Consider the following 24,064-nt stretch of genomic DNA (forward strand, 5'->3'; position numbering starts at 1 on the left):
AGAGACAGACAGATAGATAGACAGATAGACAGACAGACAGACAGAACGATAGACAGAGAGACAGACAGATAGATAGACAGATAGACAGACAGACAGACAGAACGATAGACAAACAGAGAGACAGACAGATAGATAGACAGATAGAAAGACAGACAGACAGATAGATAGACAGATTGATAGATAGACAGATAGAAAGACAGACAGACAGATAGATAGACAGATTGATAGATAGATAGATCCAGAAAGCAAACAGCAGCTAGTACAACTGACATGCTAATGCTTCAGCATGCATTGCTGGGCTAATCAGCTCTGACATGAACCCATGCTTGCTACAACCTCTCCCTGGACTCAGATTACTTCATGTAGACTGCATGAACGAACAGAAACATTATTACCAGAGTACGGCAAGTGGATCAGTTTAGATAAGAGTGTCATTTAATGCAGAGAGCAACATACCAGAAAACATGTCTTCCCCGATGTAGATTTTTAGAGACCTTTCAAATTAATCCCTTCTATCTAAAGTGAAGGAAATAAATCTTTGCTTAAATGTTTGACAGGCCTTTAAACTTTAATCGCGGCTTCATTTCCAGATGCCATTAAAATAAAATGGGAATACAGTCCACTACGATGGATCTGATGCTGTCAGGAGTGAAAAATATTGACACTTATTGACATTTATCTTCTATCTTCGCAAAATGAAGACGTCTTTTTACTCTTAGAGGAACTGCTGCTAATCCTGACAGACAACGAGACAAGTATTTCAAAACACATGCTCATGAGATGGATGGCCATTGCCTAGCAACAGAGCCCCGTGCAGCTGCAGTAGCTATAGATTTGAGCTTGAGCCCGAGCTCAGCCAGGGCAAATAATTCAATTTACGAATAATTCCCCATTGAGATATATATATGGTAAATAAAGACACCACTGCCTATGTGAGAAAAAAAATTCAGGTCTCATGTATTGCAGGTGTGAGCTGCACTTGGTATGAACAATGAACAGCCTAACCACAGTAAAAACACACACCCATTTGCCTCGAACTGCAGAGGCTAATAGCGAATGTAATCAAGTCCAAGTGTGTGTCTTTGTGTCCATGTCTTCCCCCATGATCCTCATGGGAGTCTTCTGTCTCGTCCCTCATAAAACTCAAGCACTTCTATTAAGAGGTAATCCTGCCATCATAAAGAAGTGTGCGACTGATGACATTCAATTACTCATGCATTAGCTTAGCATAATGGATCTCTGTGATCTCACTCCTCCCATCTAGCACAGCTTTCAACGCTCCTGGAGACCCATAGCCATGGTTGATCACTCTATACTTTTCTCTTTCTCTGGCCCCCTTAGCATTGTACATGTATACTTCACCCCAGCAGGTGGTTTTAAGAGGCAATACTGCTCGCTGAGGAAACCCCTGTTGCTAAAGACATGTGTTTTTCAGGGATTAATGGCTGGTGTTGGGGACTGTTCTTCTGTTCATTTTTCACTTTATGTAGGTGGGTTGAATTCAAATAATATGCCTTCCTCTGTAATAACATTAAGTACTGCATTTATACTGGCTTTATAGCTATGCGATTCAAAGCCATAATCCCACACACTCCCCAATTAAAGGCCGTGATCTAATCAGATTCAGTTCAGTTTAGAAGGGTAATCAAAGGGAAAGTTTACCCAAAAATTTGAAAATGCACCCATCTTCATGTCGCTCCAATCCTGTATGACTTTAATTTTATGTACAAAAAGACTGAGATGAAATTATTCCTTAATGGCATCCCAGCAAAAAAAATATCTTTCGGAAAATATCTTTTTAGACAAATTCCAGTGTTAAAGGGTTAGTTCACCCAAAAATGAAAATTCTGTCAGTAATTACTCACCCTCATGTTGTTCCAACCGCGTAAGACCTTCGTTCATCTTCGCAACACAAATTAAGATATTTTTGATGAAATCTGAGCCATGTCTCACTCCTCCGTAGGCTGCTATGTGACCGAAACTTGCTGGCCCAGAAAAGTTATTAAAGAGATCGTTAATATAGTCCAAGTAACTCCAGTGGCTCAATCTTAAGTTTATAAAGCGACGAGAATACTTTTTGTGCGCAAAAACAAACAAAAATAACGACTTTATTCCACTATTCATTTCCTTCTCTCTGGACCTCTAGTTGGTTCGCGTAGTGTTTTGCGCAGCGCGTCTGTGTTGCACGTCATCACGCATCACACACATGACCGGCGTCGGCCGTGAGCCTACGTGGTGACGTGTAACACAGACGCGCTGCGCAAAAACACTACGCGAACCAACTAGAGGTCCAGAGAGAAGGAAATGAATAGTGGAATAAAGTCGTTATTTTTGTTTGTTTTTGCGCACAAAAAGTATTCTCGTCGCTTGATAAACTTAAGATCGAGCCACTGGAGTCACTTGGACTATATTAACAATCTCTTTAATAACTTTTCTGGGCCAGCAAGTTTCGGTCACATAGCAGCCTACGGAGGAGTGAGACATGGCTCAGATTTCATCAAAAATATATTAATTTGTGTAACAACATGAGGGTGAGTAATTACTGACAGAATTTTCATTTTTGGGTGAACTAACCCTTTAATGGATTTTATTACTTATTTCACATTTTCCTGAAACATTCAGTTGATGAACAGTTTTTGTTTTGTTTCCCTTTTAAAGTTGATAGAAACTGTTTCTGCATGACTGCTGCTAGGTGAACTAACTTGCCTTGAAAGGACTGCGATCATGGCTCCGACATGAAAAGTGATTGACGTGGAGGAGGAAGCTCTAAAATAAAAGTCAAACATGATAACATCTGAGGTGGATTCAGCTGTTCTAAATCTGACCACTTAAAGAAGCAAAACGTTCCCTTCTCTATGCCTGTGCAATTTGGAGCTCTGTAGTGCAGAAGAGAGGCTGAGGTGAGGAATTGGAGAGAGGCACACTGAAGCAGAGAGGTGATTAGAGCAGTTCAGAAACACACACACACTCACAAAAAAACACACACTCTCTCTCAGGAGCTTCGCAAAAACCAGAACACACCTGCCGGCCCACAAGATGTGCATCCACCTGCTGCCTGACTACAGATCAGCTCACACCTCTATACTCCACCTGTGTGCATGAGAGAGCTGGAGTCCACCACACATCTTATTATGGAGCTCCTCTATATCTGAACCACCATGAAAAGATCCTTGATAAAGATGTTAGAAAGATGTCGGAAAAAATGTGATCCAGCACTTCATAATTGTAACATCTGGATCAAGTCCACTCTAATCACCAGATAAGTGTTCTTGGCAGTTCAGGTGATGGGTAGGGAAGAGCGACGAAAGGTAGAGGGAGGGAGAGAGAGAGAGAGGTGGAGAAAGAGAGACATAGAGAGAGAGAGAGAGAGAGAGGTGAAAAGAGAGAGACATAGAGAGAGACAGAGCGAGAGAGAGAGAGGTGGAGAGAGAGAGAGAGAGAGAGAGAGAGAGAGAGAGAGAGAGAGAGAGAGAGAGAGAGAGAGAGAGAAAGAGAGAGTCAGTGCAGCCTCACGTACATGACAAATGGATTTTCAGTGCTGCCCCTCCGGCTGTTTAGCTGTGCTTTCCTCTGCTGATTCTATTTGAATTGACAAATGAAAATAAAATAAATTTGATTTTCAACGGCGTCCTTTACATTAAAATTCATTAGGTCTGCGGGACGTAACGGTGGGGCCTCATTGGTGGGACATGGCCAATTGCTATTTAAAAAAATCTATAAAACAAGACTGAAATTAGTCAGTTTTACGTACTTTGGGACGAGCGCACAATTCCTTACGCCCATACAAATATCTCTGCCGTAGATCAGTGTATAATTTCTCTTCCCTGACAAGCTCTGGTGGGCATCCTGAGGCTGTTGATGCAGAACGTTAATTAATTTTTAGCGTAAATGGGCTGGATTGGGGAGGAGGAGGGACCATTAGCCCACGGCTTAACGGGAGGTCCTATCGAGAGGGTCATCTGCATGGTGGGAACACGACTTTGATCTACAAAGCAAAGTGACGGGAGAAAGAGAGAGCTAGTAAAATTTCAAGACAGAGGAGGAGTGCGAAGGAACTGGGAAACACCCCGTTAATGGCCCTCTTGAGTGCTGAGAAGGGGCTTCTGGCTGTTAGTGTAGGAGCTTGGCACATCCGACGGGATGAGGTGAGGAACAGGAGTAGCCTTCAGCAAACTCAATCATGTACGACTGCAGCCAGAGACTTCAGCAAACAGCAATGGGAATGTAGTTTATTTTCCTTTCTTCTATCTCAACACACAAACCAACACATGGTATAGGGACATTTATACACAAACACACTGTACTAACATATTTGTTTTTGTGTAGAAATACAAATTTCACTGTTTTTCGATTTAATGCAAAAAACAAAGTCCTCTTCTCTGCCCTTATCTTTTCACCAAAATCATTCTTTATTCTCATGAGCTGTTGTTTAATGTGTGTGTCTCTCTCCCTCTCAGACAGAGGAAAGTTGATTTAATTACAGCTAGCAGCCATTTCATTTCCAGAAGATGGTTAACTGTGCGCCAGGAGCAGAGTGCAGCTCTATGTTGTGATCTGTACTGCTTAAAAAGACTGATTGAGAGAGACTAATAAAACATGAATACAATGAATAAATAATGAATGAAATGAATAGAAAAACAAAACAATTTTATCATCTATTCCTCTCTTAACATGAAGAAATACACATTATTTTTTAATACGGACAACAAAAAAGTGACATAATAAAACATAATAAAGCTCACGAGACTGCATTTAACAGACATTTTTTTGATTGTGATAACAGATGATGTGCCAAAGGTTAGACTGACTTTTTGTTGCTATCTCATTTTGATATTAAGTGTTTCCTAAAGCTAAGATGGACTTTAGTTTCGTTCTGTAAGTAAGTATGGTAAACATTTGGGGTTCCAAAGTCTGAGCCCTCTTGTAGAAATGCTTCTAATTTGCTTTTTTCTTGAAACATGTTTGTGGCGAGCAGGACGAGGCAGAGGTCCGTGAGAGAATGAGCGCTGAAGAGCAAACCCTGTTGTATTATTTAATGTTTAACAGATCAGTTGTTCATGTGCATTCAAACATGAATAAATACACTACCACTACCAAGATTTGGGGTTGGTAATCATTTTTTATATTTTTGAAAGAAGTTCCTTATGCTCACCAAGGTTGCATTTATTTGATCCAAAATACAGCAAAATCAATCTTGTGAAATATTTTTACAGTTCAAAATAACTGTTTTCTATTTGAATATATTTTAAAATGCAATTTTTTCCTGTGATGCAAAGCTGATTTTTCAGCATTATTACTCAAGTCTTCAGTGTCACATGATCCTTCAGATATCATTCTAATATGCTGATTTGGTGCTCGAGAAACATTTATTAAATTACAATATTTAAAAAATCGTACCAATCTAAAAAAAATTAACGGTAGTGTATATACATAGATTCCTCACACAGTAAATAGGAATCACTTGAGCTGAAGCTGAACGTGACCATTAGAAAGGGAAAGATCCTGAGATGCTGGATGCGTTCCAGAGAACAACACTGTGTCCAGATGTTTAATCAGGCTAAACGACATCCTCGTCTGACACATGAAAATGAGGAGTGATGGAGCAGTCTAACTGCTGTCTACATAATCTCAACCTCGGCTCTGAGGTCAGAGGTCATTCTCTCGCTTTTGAGGCATCCGCAATGGTTAATCTCTGCATCAGAGCAGAATGCTTGAGTGGAAAATGATTACACAACTTCTTAACACAGCTCTATCTGAGGGACGTGATCACAGTGTCACCAATGATGAGATCTGAAGCAAAGCAGAAAAGCTTTGGGTTCATGGAAAAGCTAAAGGATTCTGATCAATGTGTTCTTACAGCAGAATGTGTGATATAATGAGACCAAGACGATGTGATTGTGTATTATTTAGACGGCCAGAAGTAAAAAAAAAAAAAAAATCAATGCGAGGAGAGCCGTGAGAAGATGAACAAAACAAGTGCTGTTCTCAGCCCTCTTAATGCGATTTCATTTGTGAGTCAGAGGGCTGATGACCAAGCTCTTCTGCTGCTCTTCGTTTCATCTAAAGCCAAACGAGCACCAGGGCAGGACCCCAGAGCAGAAGAGAGTGGAATGGGAAAGGAAGTCTGTGTGTAGGAGATGGGCCAGCTATTTGACATGTAATCTGCTGATAAAGAGAAGATTGAAAAGCATGCTTGCTTAGCTGGCTCAACAATCCTCGCTCTCTCTCTCCCAATCAGACCAAGGGCGAATTCAACAGGCAAACAGCAGTGATGGAAAACAAAGCTGGAGAAGGACACAGAAGCAGCAGAGTAGGTGGAAGAAAATGACAGAAAAAAGGAATTCACACTTTGTTCTCTTGAAACCGAAGTAGTCGTGCATAGACACAATGTTAAACACCCATTGTGAATGTGTGTAAATTGTGTGAGAGTGTGCCGACAGAATCAGGTTTGTGTGTGTAGCAAAGCCTCTTCAAGGCAAGTCCATTCACTCTGCAGATATCTTAGCAATGCCCCCAGTCAGCTATTTTCTATATAGCCCATACATACACAAACAGCTCCTATAAACTTGAATGGGGGACGACAGATTATGTCAAAATTATGATCATTTCAAATAAACAATTCAGGATGTAAAAGTTCTGGTATTTCGATACTCAATTCAGGACACGTGACTGAATGGCAGCTGCTCTCTGAAGAGGTTCACTTGATGTTTAATGCACTTTGTGGTCAAAATGCTTGTCTTGGCAATATATTAATGAAAAACAGTTGGTTATGTCAGTGAATGCATATATATAGAAAATATCATGGTAAAATACTTATATATCTGCAGTCTTGCAGTGTAACAGACCTGCCATTGTCTATTATGCCATTTTTAATCAAAAAGCAACAAGAAAGAAAGAAAGAAAGAAACTAACGAAAATGTACTCGGTCTTGATAACTAGCAGTTTCAATAAGCCTCTACAGTTAGATACAAAAAAAACTTCAAAACACTCTTTGTTCTGTTGCTTTTGATTTTTACTTACTTTGTCTTTTCTAAATAATAATTTTTTTTCCCCTGAACTAAGAAATATTTGCCCTTATATACACTTTTCAAAGTGTAAAATTAAGTTATAAGTACAGTATTCAATAGCAAACAAAAAACAAGTATTATTTGTCAAGTAGATCTAATTAATGGACATGTTTGCTTGAAGTAAAATCTAAATCTTTTAAAAAGGTGATTGGCTCTTTTAGATGAAACATGAGACTTCCATTCTAACATCTGCCATATTGAGCTGTAGGATTTCTATAAATGGTGTCTCCTACTTACACTGTCTCTGGGTCTGGGCTGTATCTAGTTTAAAAGTGGAGAAAGAGAGAGATCAGCATGGTACAAAAGCTATAAAGCACTTTTCAAATCTCTCAAAATGTTGACATTGTTTCAGCTGAAAAAGACACTGTACTTCACTTTCTCAGAAAGTGACACACTAACACAAAATGATTTCTAAATATATATATATATATAAACAGTGAAGGATAAAATGTGTGCGTGTGTGTGTCAGAGGTACAGAAGACAGTCACTGAGAAAGACTTACATAAACATATAGTGACTTAATCTCCTCCAGAGCTCCTTCACATCAGTGTCAGCATGTGGGCTGCACTTGTATAGTCAGTGACGGACCGAGGCCTGACATTCCCTTAAATATTACCACTCCAGCAGAAAGCCAGTTATACGTCCGCACAGAACCATGTGCATTAGATGGAGGTATCTAACAATCTAAATAATGCTATATTCTCTGCTTCAAGACTTCAAGGAGGCAGATGTGAATGATGTGATGAAAGCCTCAGTACTTAAAACTATTGTCTCCAACAATAGGTTTACATGCATCCAAGGTCAAAAAACACTTAAATGTTCTCATTATATACATTGCAGAATCACCTCTTTCCTGAAATGGATTTTTTTTTAAATGGTCCTTTCCGAGAGCCTACTATGATCCGATTGGTCAGATGGTCCGGTGTGTTGTGATTGGTCTAGAGCTTACAGTGCGTGTTGGAAACAAAACGCCCATTACCATATCTGAATTTGAGCTCCGGAGGCTTCCTTAGCACATGCATTTAGTAATACAAACAGTAGCAATGGCATCAGTTTTACCGTATCAATTTTACCGTGCATGCATAGTGGATTTGCTTTTGCAGCACAGAAAACAGCATCTTCATGACTTGTCGACAACACAAACCAAACTCTTCCAGGTCTCAGCCAATGAAGACCATAGGGTGGCTACCTACGTAGGTTTGTGCAGGAAGTTAGACTGGAATTACTGACGACTCGTTTTCAGGCAGTTCAGAATTGGTTCTTTCTTTTGAGAGACAATAACTCAATTTATCTTGCACTTTGATCTTTGAAACTTTGCAGACATTTTACATTCACAAAAAAACTGTATAACACTACGTGAAAGGTAATTTCTGAAAAAAATAATAATGGGGCACTTTAAATCAAAATTGACTTCATTTACTTTCTCAAGGTTTATGCACTTAATGTGCATGATTCATCAGTTATGCTGACGTTAAGCATACTTTTCACAATCTATTCAATTCCTGATGGACAAAATAATAAAAAAAGTTCCCCTTGTAATATGCCGTTTCACTCAGAAATACATTACAATACAGAAGCAAAAAATCATTTTAAATTGGCAGTTCACCCAAAAATAAAAATTCTGCCATAATTTACTCACCTTTGTATCATTCCAAACCTGTATGACTAATCAGCATATTAGAATGATTTCTGAAGTATCATAAGACACCAAAGACTGGAGTACTTGCTGATGAAAATTCAGCTTTGCATCACAAAAATAAATTACATTTTAAAGTATATTAAAAAAGAGAACCATTATTTTAAATTGTAATAATATTTCATAATATTACTGTTTTTTTTGTTTGTTTGTTTGTTTGAACTGCAGGCTTGATGAGCATAAGAGACTTCTTTCAAAAACATTAAAAATAGTAATGTTTCCAAACTTTTGACTGGTACTGTATATATATATATATATATATATATATATATATATATATATATATATATATATATATATATATATATATATATATATATATATATATATATATATATATATATATTTATATATATATATATATATATATATATATATATATATATATATATATATATATATATATATATTAAAATGATACAGTTGTATCCACAGACACCTTCGTTCTGGAGAAATTTTGGCCCGCTCTTCTTTACAACGTTGCTTCAGTTCATTGAGGTTTTTGGGCATCTGTTTATGCACAGCTCTGTTAATGTCCCGTCACAGCTTTTTTGAATTGGTCTGGACCTTGACTGGGCCAATGAAACACCTTGATTCTTTTTCAGCCATTCTGTTGTAGATTTGCTGATGTGCTTGGAATCATAGTCCTGTTGCATTACCCAATTTTGGCCAAGCTTTAGCCTTTGGATAGATGGCCTCACATTTCACTGTAGAATGATGGACTTACAACCCTTCCCAGATTGATGGCAGCAAAAATTGCTTCTCTAAGATCATTGCTGATGTCTTTCCTGCTTGGTATTGTGTTAACACACACCTGAATGCTCCAGACCAGTAAACTGCCAAAACTTCTGCTTTTATAGAGTTGGTCACACTTGCTGATGATCAATTAATCAAAGGCATTTGATTAGCAGCGCCTGACCTCTACTTGCCCTCTAAATTCAATAATTCAATAGGGTGTCCTTTCTTTTTCACATAACTATAGACTGCTAAGATTGAGATTAAAAATGTTGATTGTGATTTAAAATCTACATTTTCAGACTAAATTGCAAACATTCAGATTAGAAGGAGAGGGCACAACAGAAGCTAAAAATAACATATACACCTACACCTCATCTGCCAATTACATCCCTTTATCTTATATTGCCTAGAGAGCATTTGACAGAGAGCGAGAGAGAGAGAGAGAGAGAGAGAGAGAGAGAGAGAGAGAGAGAGAGAGAGAGAGAGAGAGAGAGAGAGAGCGAGAGAGACACAAAATGACAGGGGCCCAAAGAGAAGTGGATAGAGACTGATGAAGTGGCCTGAACATGAAGAGGATGGAGATATGAAGAACCCTGAAGAGTCAATAAGATAATACGAATTGAATGCAAACATTCATCCACGGTTAATCCACAGTTAAGAAAAATGTAGACGAGTATAAATCTGTACACTGTCACCATATCTGCTGATGACTATTTTTGGCTCATTTAAAAGAAGTGTGAAGCTCTCATTTCAATTCTAAACGATTTTGACTTTGAAAATGTCTCTGGCTGGTTGGGTAAACTCTCTCACCCACCCACTCGCTCAAAAAAAAAAAAAAAAAAAAATTTTTCACTTACCAACTCCAACACACTCTATCACCTCAGAAACCATGACAACCTTTGCTGACAAAATGGGCTGGAGCCGTTTGAAAGCGTTTGAGGGGAACAAGAAAAGAAACTGGCACACGATTATTCACGTCTAAATCCGTCACTTATTTCTAAACGGAAAAACACCCATGCGTTTGGTGGATATTAGCATGCTGCTTCTGACCTCATGAACATATACATACTGGCCCCTTCAGACATCCATAAGGCCCCTTTATTCAACACAGCCAAAGAACATGCTAAAACCTGTATTTGTCAATTAAATGCTGTCCTTATTTATTTGAACTTATTTTATTTTAGAGATAATCATTTGGTCCCTGCTCAACATTCAAATACAAATTCTATCTGTAAAAAAGGTGGTATGAAATATATTTTATTTGTTTTAAATAGCAAAAAGTAGAGGGTGCAAGAATCTTAAAGGCCACGTATATAGTGTGAAGTTTCAGGAGTGACAACTGCATTTAAATGTGGGAATGAGTCCCCCAAATTATTGTTCCATCTTCCATGTATGTATTGAACTCGACTCACCCCCGAAACTTCATGATTGACACCATGGTAAGCAAGGCAACGCTCTGGCGTCTTACGTGCTTGGTCTCTGCTATTCTGACCAAATAAATAGTACAGTGACAAAAGATGACAGAGGCGTTGTGTCTTTCTTATGCTCGGAAAGGCTGCTTCACAGATTTCCACTTATTATAATTGTTTTTAGGCTTGTTGTTTAAGCTTGACTCATAAAGCGATCGAGTTTATGAATTTATAAAAGTGATCATGTGGAGCTTGCAATATTTTGTTCTTAATTTCAGCATAAAGCATTTGGAATTTTTCGGTTGATTGTGGGCTTGTTCTTGTTCGCTGTTTTAAAGGCAACCACGTCCTTAATGATATAATAGCAGAAGGAGAGGTAAACCATAACAAGACCAAAGATTTAGAGAAAGATGCTGCGGTCTTTAATTAAAAGGTTCATGGGAGTGTTTAGAGTGATCCAAGCACAGATTGAAGTGAGATAAGAAAGTGGCCAGCTGTGAGTAGAGGAGGTTTTAACATCCAGCTCCTGGCTGATGAGAATCAAATCACTCTCCTTGGCATCGGAGCCATTAATGACAATAGGCCGATTTGAACAAACTCTGGTGTATCTCTGAGGTCTCTGGATGCATGTAGCCTGATTACTGTTGAAGTGAGATGATGAGACTGGCTGTGGGGTGATAGAGGAGACTATAGCAAGCACTAAAGTCTTATGACACAAGGGGAAGGTTAAGCCTCTGCTGACTTAAAGATTAGGTCGACCTAATGTATTAAGCATGAAGACTATAGACTAAAAATAAGCATATCATAAAAACAAAAGGGTTTTCAAGAATTCTGTGTGTGTGGCTAAATCATCTCATGTGATTCTCTGAGTCTGGACACAAATCTTCTGCCCTTCAGGATGACATGAAGTTGTCTTTGTTTTCTAAAAGCATCTGGAGCATCTCTCATAGCCACCTGGAGGCCAGCGGCAGAGCCTCTGGTATCTTATCTCAATCAGAGAGCTGTTAATCCATCCATGCCCTTCCTGCTGTTCTCTCACAGGCCTGCCTGTCCTCACTCAGGTCAGGCCAGATCGAAGATGGGCGACATGTACCAGCTCTCTCTTTTGTAGACACTCGGCAAGGTTTTACCCTGCCATTTATATATTGTTAACATAATAGTGAATCAAGTTTGATGTACAACGAAAAATGCATTTTTAAAGAATTTTTTTTTTTTTAAAAGTGTGATGCATGATAGACATACTGCAACACCATACAAACGATCTCCCCAGTCCACCCACACCATTTACAGAAAGCTGCAAAAATTGGTCATTCAAAAATTGTCATGGTTGTGATGGCACAACCATAAGCAAATTTATATGAATCAGAATGTAACATGCTCAAAAAAGGGTGGAATCTGATCATGTAAAACTAAACTGTTTTTTGTGCAAGAAACCTCGATTAATATTATAAATGGAGAGGGGGAAAAAAAAATTGTAGAAAATTGCCCAAATTATTTCTGCTCCAAGAAATCCACCAACTGAAAGTTCAAATTCTTTCAAGGAGGAAAAAAAAAGAGAAGGAAAAAGCACGGCTGTGCTTTGAAAAACAGGTACTGTAGCAGTATCTAAAAGATCCTATTTGGATAAAAGGAAAAGTAATAAATGTTGAGCTTCAGCCCTGGTTTGATTCTTAGGAAGTAAAAATATTGTACGTGTGCAAAAATGCAATAAACACTACTTTTTGTGGTTTAGGAAAGTTTTTTTGAAAGTTTCATGGTGGTGAGAGTTTTAATTCACATTTTAACATAGAAGTAATTGCCGCCCAGAGGCGGGTTATAACTCCGTACAAGTACCCTGACAGATTTCCTTCAAGGGTTAGTGCACCCAAAAATGAAAAATCTGTCATCTTTTACTCCCCCCAAGTATTTCCAAACCTGTTTGAGTTTCTTTCTTCTGTTGAACACAAAATAATATATTTTAAAGAATGTTGGTGACCAGAAAGTTGACGGTTGCCATTGACTTCCATTGTATTGTTTCCCTACTATGGAAGTCAATGGCTACCGTCAACTGTCTGGTTACCAACATTCTTCAAAATATCTTCTTTTGTGTTCAACAGAAGAAAAAAAAAAATCATACAGGCTTGGGACAACTTGAGGGTGAGTAAATGATGACAACATTTTTGGTTGAACTATCCCTTTAAGTAACTTTTGGGCAAAGCTTCTGTTGCGTGAAGCAGGGCAGGGCAGAGAGCCGTGGGAGCGGAGCGAGGGATTTGGCTATTTGGAAAGAGTTCTTTTGCATCTTTTGAGGATGTGGGTGTGGTGTATCCATCTCAAGACAATGAGCAAATCTAGTGTCTGCTGGAAAAATGTTTGTGATTTATAACTGAGATGTGATCTAAATTTTTCATCCAAAACCCAGGATGTGTATACATCACACCTCTCCTATACATCACAACAATGGTGACTGTTTGCACTATAAAACAAGTAAACAATTTCATAATTACTCTATTCATAGACTTTTCACCATGCCACTATCACAATCACCAGTGCTTGCTCTGAAATGCTTGCTAAGATCCTATGCAACCAGTGCTCATTATCTGAGGAGTAATTTCAATGGAAGCTACATTTCTCTAACTCAAACAATCATTTGTATCATTACCGTTGCTCCTACTTAAGTAATTATTGATATAAATAAACAATATTACTTGTACTTGAGTACAGATTTTGGCTACTCTACCCAGCACTGATCCTGACTCACCTGCCGCTGCTGGTGTTACGGAGGATGACAAGGGCATCAGGAAAGCCATCCAGGTTATAGTCTCCTAGGTGCAGGGTGATGGGAATTTTCAGTTCTCCCAAAGTGGAACTGTCTTGAGGGGGCACAAAGCCCCACACAGAATCCTTCCTACTGAAGTCCAACAGCACGGGCACCCAATGGAGCTGCAAAGGAAGACAATTCATTCAGTTACATGAGCTGATACGCATCATATTACTGCTAATGTACAAGGTGCTGCAGGAAAAATAATAAATACAAAACATCCATAAGTTTGCATTAGTGTCCATAAAATCTAAAGGCCACACTCAAAAGTCAACATAACTTTCTGAGAAAAGCATATTAAGTGCAAACCTAAATGCACCTTTAATTGATTTAAATATAGATTAAGTTTTTTTTCAGAAATAAACAGAAAAGTAATTAAACAGAAACATGAAAAGCAATGTAGTTCTAAGTTAATTTTATTCACACCACAGTAGCAATTGTTTCCATCCATATAAGTTGCGAATTTAACTTGTATGCAAAATTGGAATATTGGCATAGAACATTTACAAATAAAGCAGTGTTTCCATCCAGTGAGTCCAAGATAACAAAAAGCAGCGTTTCCATCCAGTGAGTCGAAGATAACAAAATCATCAATTCCTGATAAACTGGCATAAAATATCACTAAGAAAAGCCACTGTAAATAATAATTTTCATATATAATATATTTCTTGTGCAGATGAAGCGCAATAAATGCGTTATCTTGCTTTCGAAGGCAGATGCCTGCTGTTCTGGAACGCAGTCGTGTAAGTTCTGGAAGGTAATTATACCGAACCACATTGATGACAGACTTTGCTCAGGTATTTCAGAACAACCAAAACAACATATCAGATGCTGTGCAAAAAGATCAGCCCGCTGGTTAGTCCAGTTATGCGCATATTGCCGTTTCCTTTCCATAGAATATGTATTACTACACATTAGATATAGATATTTTGACATTTTGAACAAAGTTAATGCTAATACATAAGACTGGAAGTCCAATGTTCTTCTGATTTTATAAAATAGCTAAATATGATCACATTAAATGACATTATGAAATGAATAATATTTTGATGAATTGAAGAACCAAAGAAGGGCTCCAGGCAGAATCCAACATTATGGTCCTCTCGCTCTCTGGAATCGGTCATTTGCACGTGTGTGGGGGTTGCACAAGCACAGATGCTACTGGCCTTACTCACTCATGAATGTAAAACAGAGAGCCAGGTGCATCTCTGCATGTATGCATCCATGGGGATAGAGGCACAGAGAGAGAAGGGAGAGAGATTGCTAGAGATGTAGGGAGGGGGAGATGGATACAAAGTGGTAAAGAGAGAATGCAAGAGAAAGAAGACGGAGCGTTCTGTAATGGCTGCTAATAAGGTTTTCTCCTGATCTTTGGCACACAAAGAATCAGCAATGCTGAAGATCAGGCAAGAGAGAGTGGGTCTGATTTGTTTATTTGTACAAACTATTTTGTATTTGTACACAAATAATATTGCAAATATAAGCTAATGTTGCTATTACCTATAAAACAAGAACTAACTGATGTCAGTCTCCTCTACGCTGAAAAGGAAAGTAGAAATCTAACTCGTGAGTCATGGTGTGCACTGTCGGCCTAGCTGCCTCATTATGAGCAAATGTAAGAGTCCTGCAATGTTTGTTTATATTGCAGCACCATTTCCCGCTAAGCGTTTGACAGGTTATCTAGGACTGTCTGTTGTTGAACTGTGGTTTAAAAATATTTGATATGCCATTCATACTGTTCAAAATATAACAATAACAAAATGTTTAAACCGTTAAAAAAACTAAATAAAGATATGATAACTAACTTTCAAACCATCAGAAACAATAACTCACCTTCAAAATATTAAAGACTTTAAAACTGCTATATGTCAAACAGTTAGAGACATAGCAAATAACTAACATTCAAATATTAGAGACATAATAATAACTAATCCCCAAACATTAGACACATAACAATAACCAACGTTTAAAGTTAACAACGTAAAAATAACTAACCTTCAAAAGTAAACATTAAAGACAACCCCATTTCCAGAAAGGTTGGGACATAGTCTAAATGCAATAAAATCAAGAATCTGTGATTTGTTAATTCTCTTTAACCTTTATTTAACTGGCAAAGGAACAAAGAAAATATTTTCAATGTTTTCACTGATCATCTTAATTGTAATTGATGGCTGCAACACACTTTACTAAAAAGTTGGGACAGAGGCATGTTTACCACTGTGACACATCACCTTTCCTTTTAAAGGTGAACTATGCAGTTTTCTTTAGCTTAATTTACCTTAACTGAACAGCTTCGGAGTCATTGGAATGGTTATATGACTTTTTTCGGGATGAATGGTGGTCTTCTCGCACCCCCGTAGCGCCTTTGAGCGGAAAAACCACCCTTGCAACTTTGGGCCGGCGGGCAAGTATCGCGTGATATCAGGTCTTGTAATGTAATTAATTGCTTTACGTCACTGCATACATACACTTATCTAACCATTTATATGTGAGCAAAAAGCGAAAAAAACGCGAAGAAATTGCCAAAACTGCATAGCGCCGCTTTAATTACACTTTTGGGGAATTGAGGATACTAATTGTTGCAGTTTTGCAACTGGAATTTTTGGCCAATCTCACCTGATACAAGACAGTTGCTCAACAGTCTGTGGTCATCATTGTCTGATTCTCCACTTCATGATGTGTCACACATTTTCAATAAGAGACAGATCTGGACAACAGGGATGTTAGTCAAACATCCCTTCTACGGTTTAGAGTGTCTAGAAACCACTCTGTTTTAGAAATGTGCAGAATGAAGCATGCCATTGTCTTGCTTCCAAGGAAAGATGCCATCTTGATGGCAAAAATGTCTCTGTACAATCCCAATATACCTTCACACATTTGCAAGTCACCCATACACTGATGGACCCTCATTCCATGACAGATGTTTGCTTTTGCACCCGTCACTGATGATAGTGTGGATGGTCCCTTTTGTCTTTGGGACTGATACCTCGGTGTCTGTTTTTCCTAAAAAAAAAAGCTGAAACGTGGACTCATCTGACCACAGCACACATTTCCACTGTCTTTTAGACCATCTGAGATGAGAACAGGCCCAAAGAACTCAGTGGCATCTCTGCATATAATTGATGTGTAGCTTCCTCCTTGCGTGTGACAGTTTCAAGTTGCATTTCTTGATGCAGCGGCAGACTGTGTTTTGTTACAACGGTTTTCCAAAGAACTCCCGGGCCCATGTGGCTATATTTAATACAGTAGCATGACGGTTTCTCATGCAGTGCCATCTGAGGGCTCAAAGGTGACGCACAATCAACAGAGGTCTCCTGCCTTGCCCTACACGGACTGAGATATTTCGGGATTCCCTGAATCTTTTCACACTTTTATGTATGGTAGAAGGTGAAAGAACTAAATACTTTGCAATCTTGCATTGAGAAATTAGATATTTTTAACTGCGTGATAATTCTCTCATGAAATTTGGCTAAACAAATTGGTGAGCCATTATCCTTCTTTGCTTGCAAAGACTGAGCCTTTTGTGAATGCTCCTTTTATACCCAAACACTCTCTCTCTCTCTCTCTCTCTCTCTCTCTCTCTCTCTCTCTCTCTCTCTCTCTCTCTCTCTCTCTCTCTCTCTCTCTCTCTCTCTCTCTCTCTCTCTCTCTCTCTCTCTCTCTCTCTCTCTCTCTCTCTCTCTCTCTCTCTCTCTCTCTCTCTCTCTCTCTCTCTCTCTCTCTCTCTCTCAGTTAATGAACTGTCCCAAGCTCCTGTGAGTGCTTCCCTCCCATAGGACTGCTGAGCCAGACCTCAACCCCCACCAGAGGTCCTAAGTAAGCAGTTCTGACTGATGGGCTGTTAAAATAGGTTATGAGATGTTATGACAGCTTATCGGCGCACTTACTGATGGGCTCATCATAACTAAGTGGAAATACAGACAGGGTTTTAAATTTGAAATGCTTGGCAAACCATTTCTAAACTAGGGTCATTATGGTGCAGCACCTCAATACCAATTCAAATAAAACAAATGACCCTTATGAAAAGACACTGAGTGGGTGTACATGCTGGTACGTGTTGGGGCATGATAAAATGCATGCACACATTCGGTTCTGTTCTGTGTGTGAGAGCTATCCCAGAGTCCTTCATTCCCATTCTACTATTATAAGCTCCAGATCCAGAAACAAAATCATCTCTCTCTCTCTCGCACAGAAAGGTCTTAACTCCCAGCCGAATTCCTCTGAATTGAAGACTCTTTTCATTCAACATAGTAATGATTATGCAAACAGTCATTGCCCTTGTGGCCATCTACAATCGGCTTCCATCATTCTGTGTCTGCGTGTGTAAATTGATTTATATCAGTGCTGACTGCCAGTTAATGCTAAGCCTTATTGATTTATTAGGGAGGGTAGATGGAAATCACAAAGCTGTGGGCTGTCATTGTGGTGAACACACAACAGGTCTACTCAAGACCCCCTAGCTGATAGCTACAGTCAAAATGATGCATGGTTGAGATCACTACTATTCTAAAGATGGGCGTTCACACCAACTAAAATATTCGTCAAGAAATTTCAGCCCAATTTTCACATGCAATTTGTCTGTTCAGACCAATGCGTAAAAAACTTTGGATGAGCTGAATGAAAATGCAAAATTACTTAGGTGCCACTTATAGAAAAGCAGAAATACACAGGTTACCCAGGTACACACTTCTATTCACTATGGCATTTATCAAATAACACCAAATACAAGAGTACAGATAAAAGAGAGCTACTTTCAAATTCTTCATCTACTATTCACTGTCGTTTGTAAAATGGTCTGTTCACGAGCGCCACCAAGTAATAGCAGTGGTTCTGTGCATGTGACCAAAATCTTATTGGTTGGTCAGGTTTAATCACAGTTTGAAGGAAAAGAGATTACAACACCTCACCATAAAACAATATGTCGCATTGATGGCATGCAAATGTTTGTGTCGGTCTAAACAGACATATTAACAGCCGTTAATACGAAATGTTCAAAATGTTTATTGCACTGAATTTTCACAGCGAACATTCGTCTTGGTGTGAACAAGCCTAGAGGTTTAAGGGAAAGCAAGAGAGAAAAACACCAAACATAAAAGACTAAGAGATGACTGAGTCAGTAAAGCTATCAAGCGTTAGATGGTGAGACATGTCCTGCTTTCAGATAAAAGAAAGCTGCTTGCATGTGCCAAACTTGGCATGTAGATGATAAGCCTGAATATGAGCAGGTTTGATCTACATTGAAAACATCCTTCCAAAGTTTAAAAATAACCTGAACCAGCTGCCGTGTGGAATAGGTTTTAGCGGCATTAGCTGCTGGCCAGTGAAGACTGTTGGCAGCAAACCAGGCTGGCATTGTCGACCTGTACCATTTCGCAATGAGCACAGCACACATCATTATGCTAGATGTGGCAGCATCCCTTGACTGTAATGTTGACGGAAGAATGGAGGAGGCCGGCAGGGTCACACAGAGAGGGATGTAAAAAGCACCTGCAGAATTCACGCAGGAATAAGCCTGACCGTATGTGACTGGCAAAATGTACTGCTTATCAGCAGCTTTTAGAGAAATGTGAACAAGTTTAAGTCAATAATTCAAGGCTAGTAAACAGATTATATTTTAAGCCGCCATACAACGGGAGAGTATTTCCCCACCATCTGGACTCTCTGACAGGTCAGGGACGGTTTGGGCTACTCTTCTGGCAGGTGCCTAGAAAGCCTGCGCACGCCACTCATTGTTTAAAAGGACATGAGAACTCATCTGAGAATCAGTCGGGCCTTTCAAATGCAGAATGTGCACATTTATCATCCTGCTTGTGGTTAAAGTCCACCTGACAGAGCAGGTGATCTTCTGACATGACTCGTACAAAAAGATGCTATTGCACATCTAAGACTATGACTAGCATCCCAGAGTGCGCGTGACAGATGAGAAGCGATTAGAAAGCCTGAAAATGAAAAGAATGAGTGGAACGGGTAATTTGAAGTGTATATGCGATGGGACGGGGCCTGTTGCTGATCACAGAGAAGAAAGAGGTAACTCTCTGCTAGAATTAGCCTCCCATCCAGCTATCCACTGCACTACTGATTAACCCAATCAACCCGAACTGGAGCACATGCACACACATACACACCTTAAGTTCAATCAAACAGAAATGAGATGGAAGCTAATCAGTGTCATCCAGGATAATGAGACACTCTGTAATTAACCAACTACCATGGAAAACACGGCAATTTCTCATTTGGCTTCCTGCTTTAAGATGTTTATTGGCTGAACACAGCTGTGAAAGACCTGCAAAAATGCAGAACGCATTGAGCGTCTAGACACTAAGAATGATGGGATACCTCAGCACTAGCGATTACTTCAGCTTTATAGGTTTTTATTCTGCTTGTTCACGACACACATGACAGTTTGTCATGTTATGAGCCACTTACATCATTTGAAGTGTCTCATTTGTGTAAAAGACGACTTGAGCCCAGCAAACACCATGCGACCGAAAAGCCGATATGTCAGCAAATTAGGCAATATCATTGTTGCCAAAGTGACAGAGAGGGGAAGAGAGAGGGAATGATCTCTTTAATGCAGAAAGCCATGATAGCCTTTCCTTAGCAAAAGTAATGGGACATCTTAGATAGAGGAGATGCTGTGCACAGAATACAAATGGCCCATTTCTTCCCTCCCTCATATCAGTCGGAGAGACATCATCACGTTTGCATTGCCAAGACTCCATCCCTGTGGCTTTGTTTACTAAAGCGCAAAAAGTCCCTGTTATAGCCGAGCTATGCTTTCCACCACTCCCACATCCCAGCTGTGACACTTCATTAGGCCGAGAAATTAAAATCAGAGCTCGCCGGCGGGAAGACACCAGACGAGGTGCCATTACATCAATAGGTGCCACTGACAGATGATATGAAAATGCGACGTCTAATGAACTGCCATCTTTATGACACTCCGGGTGAAAAAGAAAGAAAGAAAGAAAGAAAGAAAGAAAGAAAGCTTCATTGCTCGTCGCATTACAGGGAACGCATGCCATTCCAACCTGCATGCGAAACAGAATCTACAACAGACGGTCTCTTCATTAGCCTCCCTAGAGGAGAGAAGCACAATTTGTAATGAAATATGGAACAAGAATCAGGAGACGAGCATGTCAGATCAGAGGTGTTAATGGCAGGAAAGGTGGAGAAGGGTACAGGGCAGGCTGTTATTACAGCATTCAGTGATTACATCTGAAGAGAAAAGACTAGACACGGCACCTGCAAGTGTCCAGAACTGAAGGTCACCTGCAGGCAGTGATTCATTTGTAAATTAGGAGGGCTGCAACAAGGACTAGTGGTGGATCTGGCAGGTTTGGGGGATGGGAGTTGTGAAACAAAGCGAGTTTAGCATCCTTTTGACACTTCAAGAAACCGATGTGATAAAAATACATTGCTTGTTGTGGACAAAGCTTTGTTGATGATTTTGGTGTGAGGGATCTAGTTTGTGTTGCAATGTCAGCTTGCGGTATTGCGACATGTTGGCAGAGCATTTCATTAGCCATGGTCAGTTTCCTAATAATTAGCATTAAGGTAATTTGCATGAATGTGTAAATAAAATTATTTTAATATTACACTACCATTAAAATGTTTCAGGTCAGTGAGATTAAAAAAAAAAAAGAAAAAAAAAGAAATGAATACTTTTATTCTGCAAGAATGCATTAAATTGATCAAAAGTACAGTAAAGACATTTATAATTTTACAAGTAACTTCTATTTCAAATAAATCATGTTCTTTTACAATTTCTATTCATCAAACAATTTTGGGACAAAAAATATTTCCACAAACATATTAAGCAGCACTGTTTTCAACATTTATAATAAGAAGAAATGTTTCTTGAGCACCAAATTAGCATATTCAAATGATTTCTAAAGGATCATGTGACACTGAATACTTTTAAAAATAGAAAACAGTTATTTTAAATAGTAATATTACTGTATTTTTGATCAAATAAATGCAGCCTTGGTGAGCACAAGATACTTCTAACAAACCCCATACTTTGACCCTAAACCTTTGAACAGTAGTGTATGTTAAAAGGGAAAGTTTATCCAAAATTGAAAATTTTGTCATCATTATATGTCATTCCAAACCTTTATGACTTTCTTGTTTTCTGTGGCACATGAACGAATATATATATACAGTGAGGAAAATAAGTATTTGAACACCCTGCTATTTTGCAAGTTCTCCCACTTAGAAATCATGGAGGGGTCTGAAATTGTCATCGTAGGTGCATGTCCACTGTGAGAGACATAATCTAAAAAAAAAAATCCAGAAATTACAAATGTATGATTTTTTAACTATTTATTTGTATGATACAGCTGCAAATAAGTATTTGAACACCTGAGAAAATCAATGTTAATATTTGGTACAGTAGCCTTTGTTTGCAATTACAGAGGTCAAACGTTTCCTGTAGTTTTTCACCAGGTTTGCACACACTGCAGGAGGGATTTTGGCCCACTCCTCCACACAGATCTTCTCTAGATCAGTCAGGTTTCTGGGCTGTCACTGAGAAACACGGAGTTTGAGCTCCCTCCAAAGATTCTCTATTGGGTTTAGGTCTGGAGACTGGCTAGGCCACGCCAGAACCTTGATATGCTTCTTACAGAGCCACTCCTTGGTTATCCTGGCTGTGTGCTTCGGGTCATTGTCATGTTGGAAGACCCAGCCTCGACCCATCTTCAATGCTCTAACTGAGGTAAGGAGGTTGTTCCCCAAAATCTCGCAATACATGGCCCCGGTCATCCTCTCCTTAATACAGTGCAGTCGCCCTGTCCCATGTGCAGAAAAACACCCTCAAAGCATGATGCTACCACCCCCATGCTTCACAGTAGGGATGGTGTTCTTGGGATGGTACTCATCATTCTTCTTCCTCCAAACACGTTTAGTGGAATTATGACCAAAAATTTCTATTTTGGTCTCATCTGACCACATGACTTTCTCCCATGACTCCTCTGGATCATCCAAATGGTCATTGGCAAACTTAAGACGGGCCTTGACATGTGCTGGTTTAAGCAGGGGAACCTTCCGTGCCATGCATGATTTCAAACCATGACGTCTTAGTGTATTACCAACAGTAACCTTGGAAACGGTGGTCCCAGCTCTTTTCAGGTCATTGACCAGCTCCTCCCGTGTAGTTCTGGGCTGATTTATCACCTTTCTTAGGATCATTGAGACCCCACGAGGTGAGATCTTGCATGGAGCCCCAGTTCGAGGGAGATTGACAGTCATGTTTAGCTTCTTCCATTTTCTAATGATTGCTCCAACAGTGGACCGTTTTTTCACCAAGCTGCTTGGCAATTTCCCCGTAGCCCTTTCCAGCCTTGTGGAGGTGTACAATTTTGTCTCTAGTGTCTTTGGACAGCTCTTTGGTCTTGGCCATGTTAGTAGTTGGATTCTTACTGATTGTATGGGGTGGACAGGTGTCTTTATGCAGCTAACGACCTCAAACAGGTGCATCTAATTTAGGATAATAAATGGAGTGGAGGTGGACATTTTAAAGGCAGACTAACAGGTCTTTGAGGGTCAGAATTCTAGCTGATAGACAGGTGTTCAAATACTTATTTGCAGTTGTATCATACAAATAAATAGTTAAAAAATCATATATTGTGATTTCTGGATTTTTTTTTTTAGATTATGTCTCTCACAGTGGACATGCACCTACGATGACAATTTCAGACCCCTCCATGATTTCCAAGTGGGAGAACTTGCAAAATAGCAGGGTGTTCAAATACTTATTTTCCTCACTGTATATATATATCTTTTTTTTATATATTTTTTTAATTTATTTATATTTAAATTCACAGAAGAAAGTCATACAGGTTTGGAACGACATGCGGGTGAGTAAATTATAACAAAATTTAATTTGTTGGTGAACTATTCCTGTAACATTTTATTTATTATGTTGTTAATATTGATTAAATTGCCTATATTTATTTTTCTATAAGCCTCTTTTGCCACACTTTTAAAATTAATAGGGCATATACAGATAAGAAAGTAATTGTAAAGTTGTGATATTTAGTTGAATAGATAGATATATAAATTAATAATCAACAGTTTTGCTTTCTCTGTAAATGATTATTGTGACAAACTGGCAACAAATATCAGTATTACACAGCCAAGAGTAATGAAATATGCAATATTCATTTCAGCAGCTTCTGCACAGCTACAATGAGAAATCATTAGTATTGATGATGTTTTCACTCTTTATACAACGTTTTTTAGGTTAAGTAACACAAATCACAAATAACAGAGCATTTGAGAAAGAAGGCATCTCAATGCCATTACTGCAGGATAAACTGTTATTCAATGACAGAGAATTACCATAATTACT

The 24,064-nt window shown here is 38.9% G+C and overlaps 1 protein-coding gene across 1 annotated transcript in view; it reads right to left on the reverse strand.

Annotated features, from left to right (window-relative positions):
• The window catches only part of itfg1 (integrin alpha FG-GAP repeat containing 1), a 144,008-nt gene that overhangs the window by 51,692 nt on the left and 68,252 nt on the right, over positions 1 to 24,064 (reverse strand). The window contains exon 10 of the mRNA XM_079867062.1: positions 13,651 to 13,832. Coding sequence (XP_079723188.1) covers positions 13,651 to 13,832 — 182 coding nt within the window. The remainder of the gene's footprint in view (positions 1 to 13,650; positions 13,833 to 24,064) is intronic.

The sequence above is a fragment of the Squalius cephalus genome (genome assembly GCF_949319135.1).
Source record: "Squalius cephalus genome assembly, chromosome: 3".
Lineage (NCBI taxonomy): Eukaryota > Metazoa > Chordata > Actinopteri > Cypriniformes > Leuciscidae > Squalius > Squalius cephalus.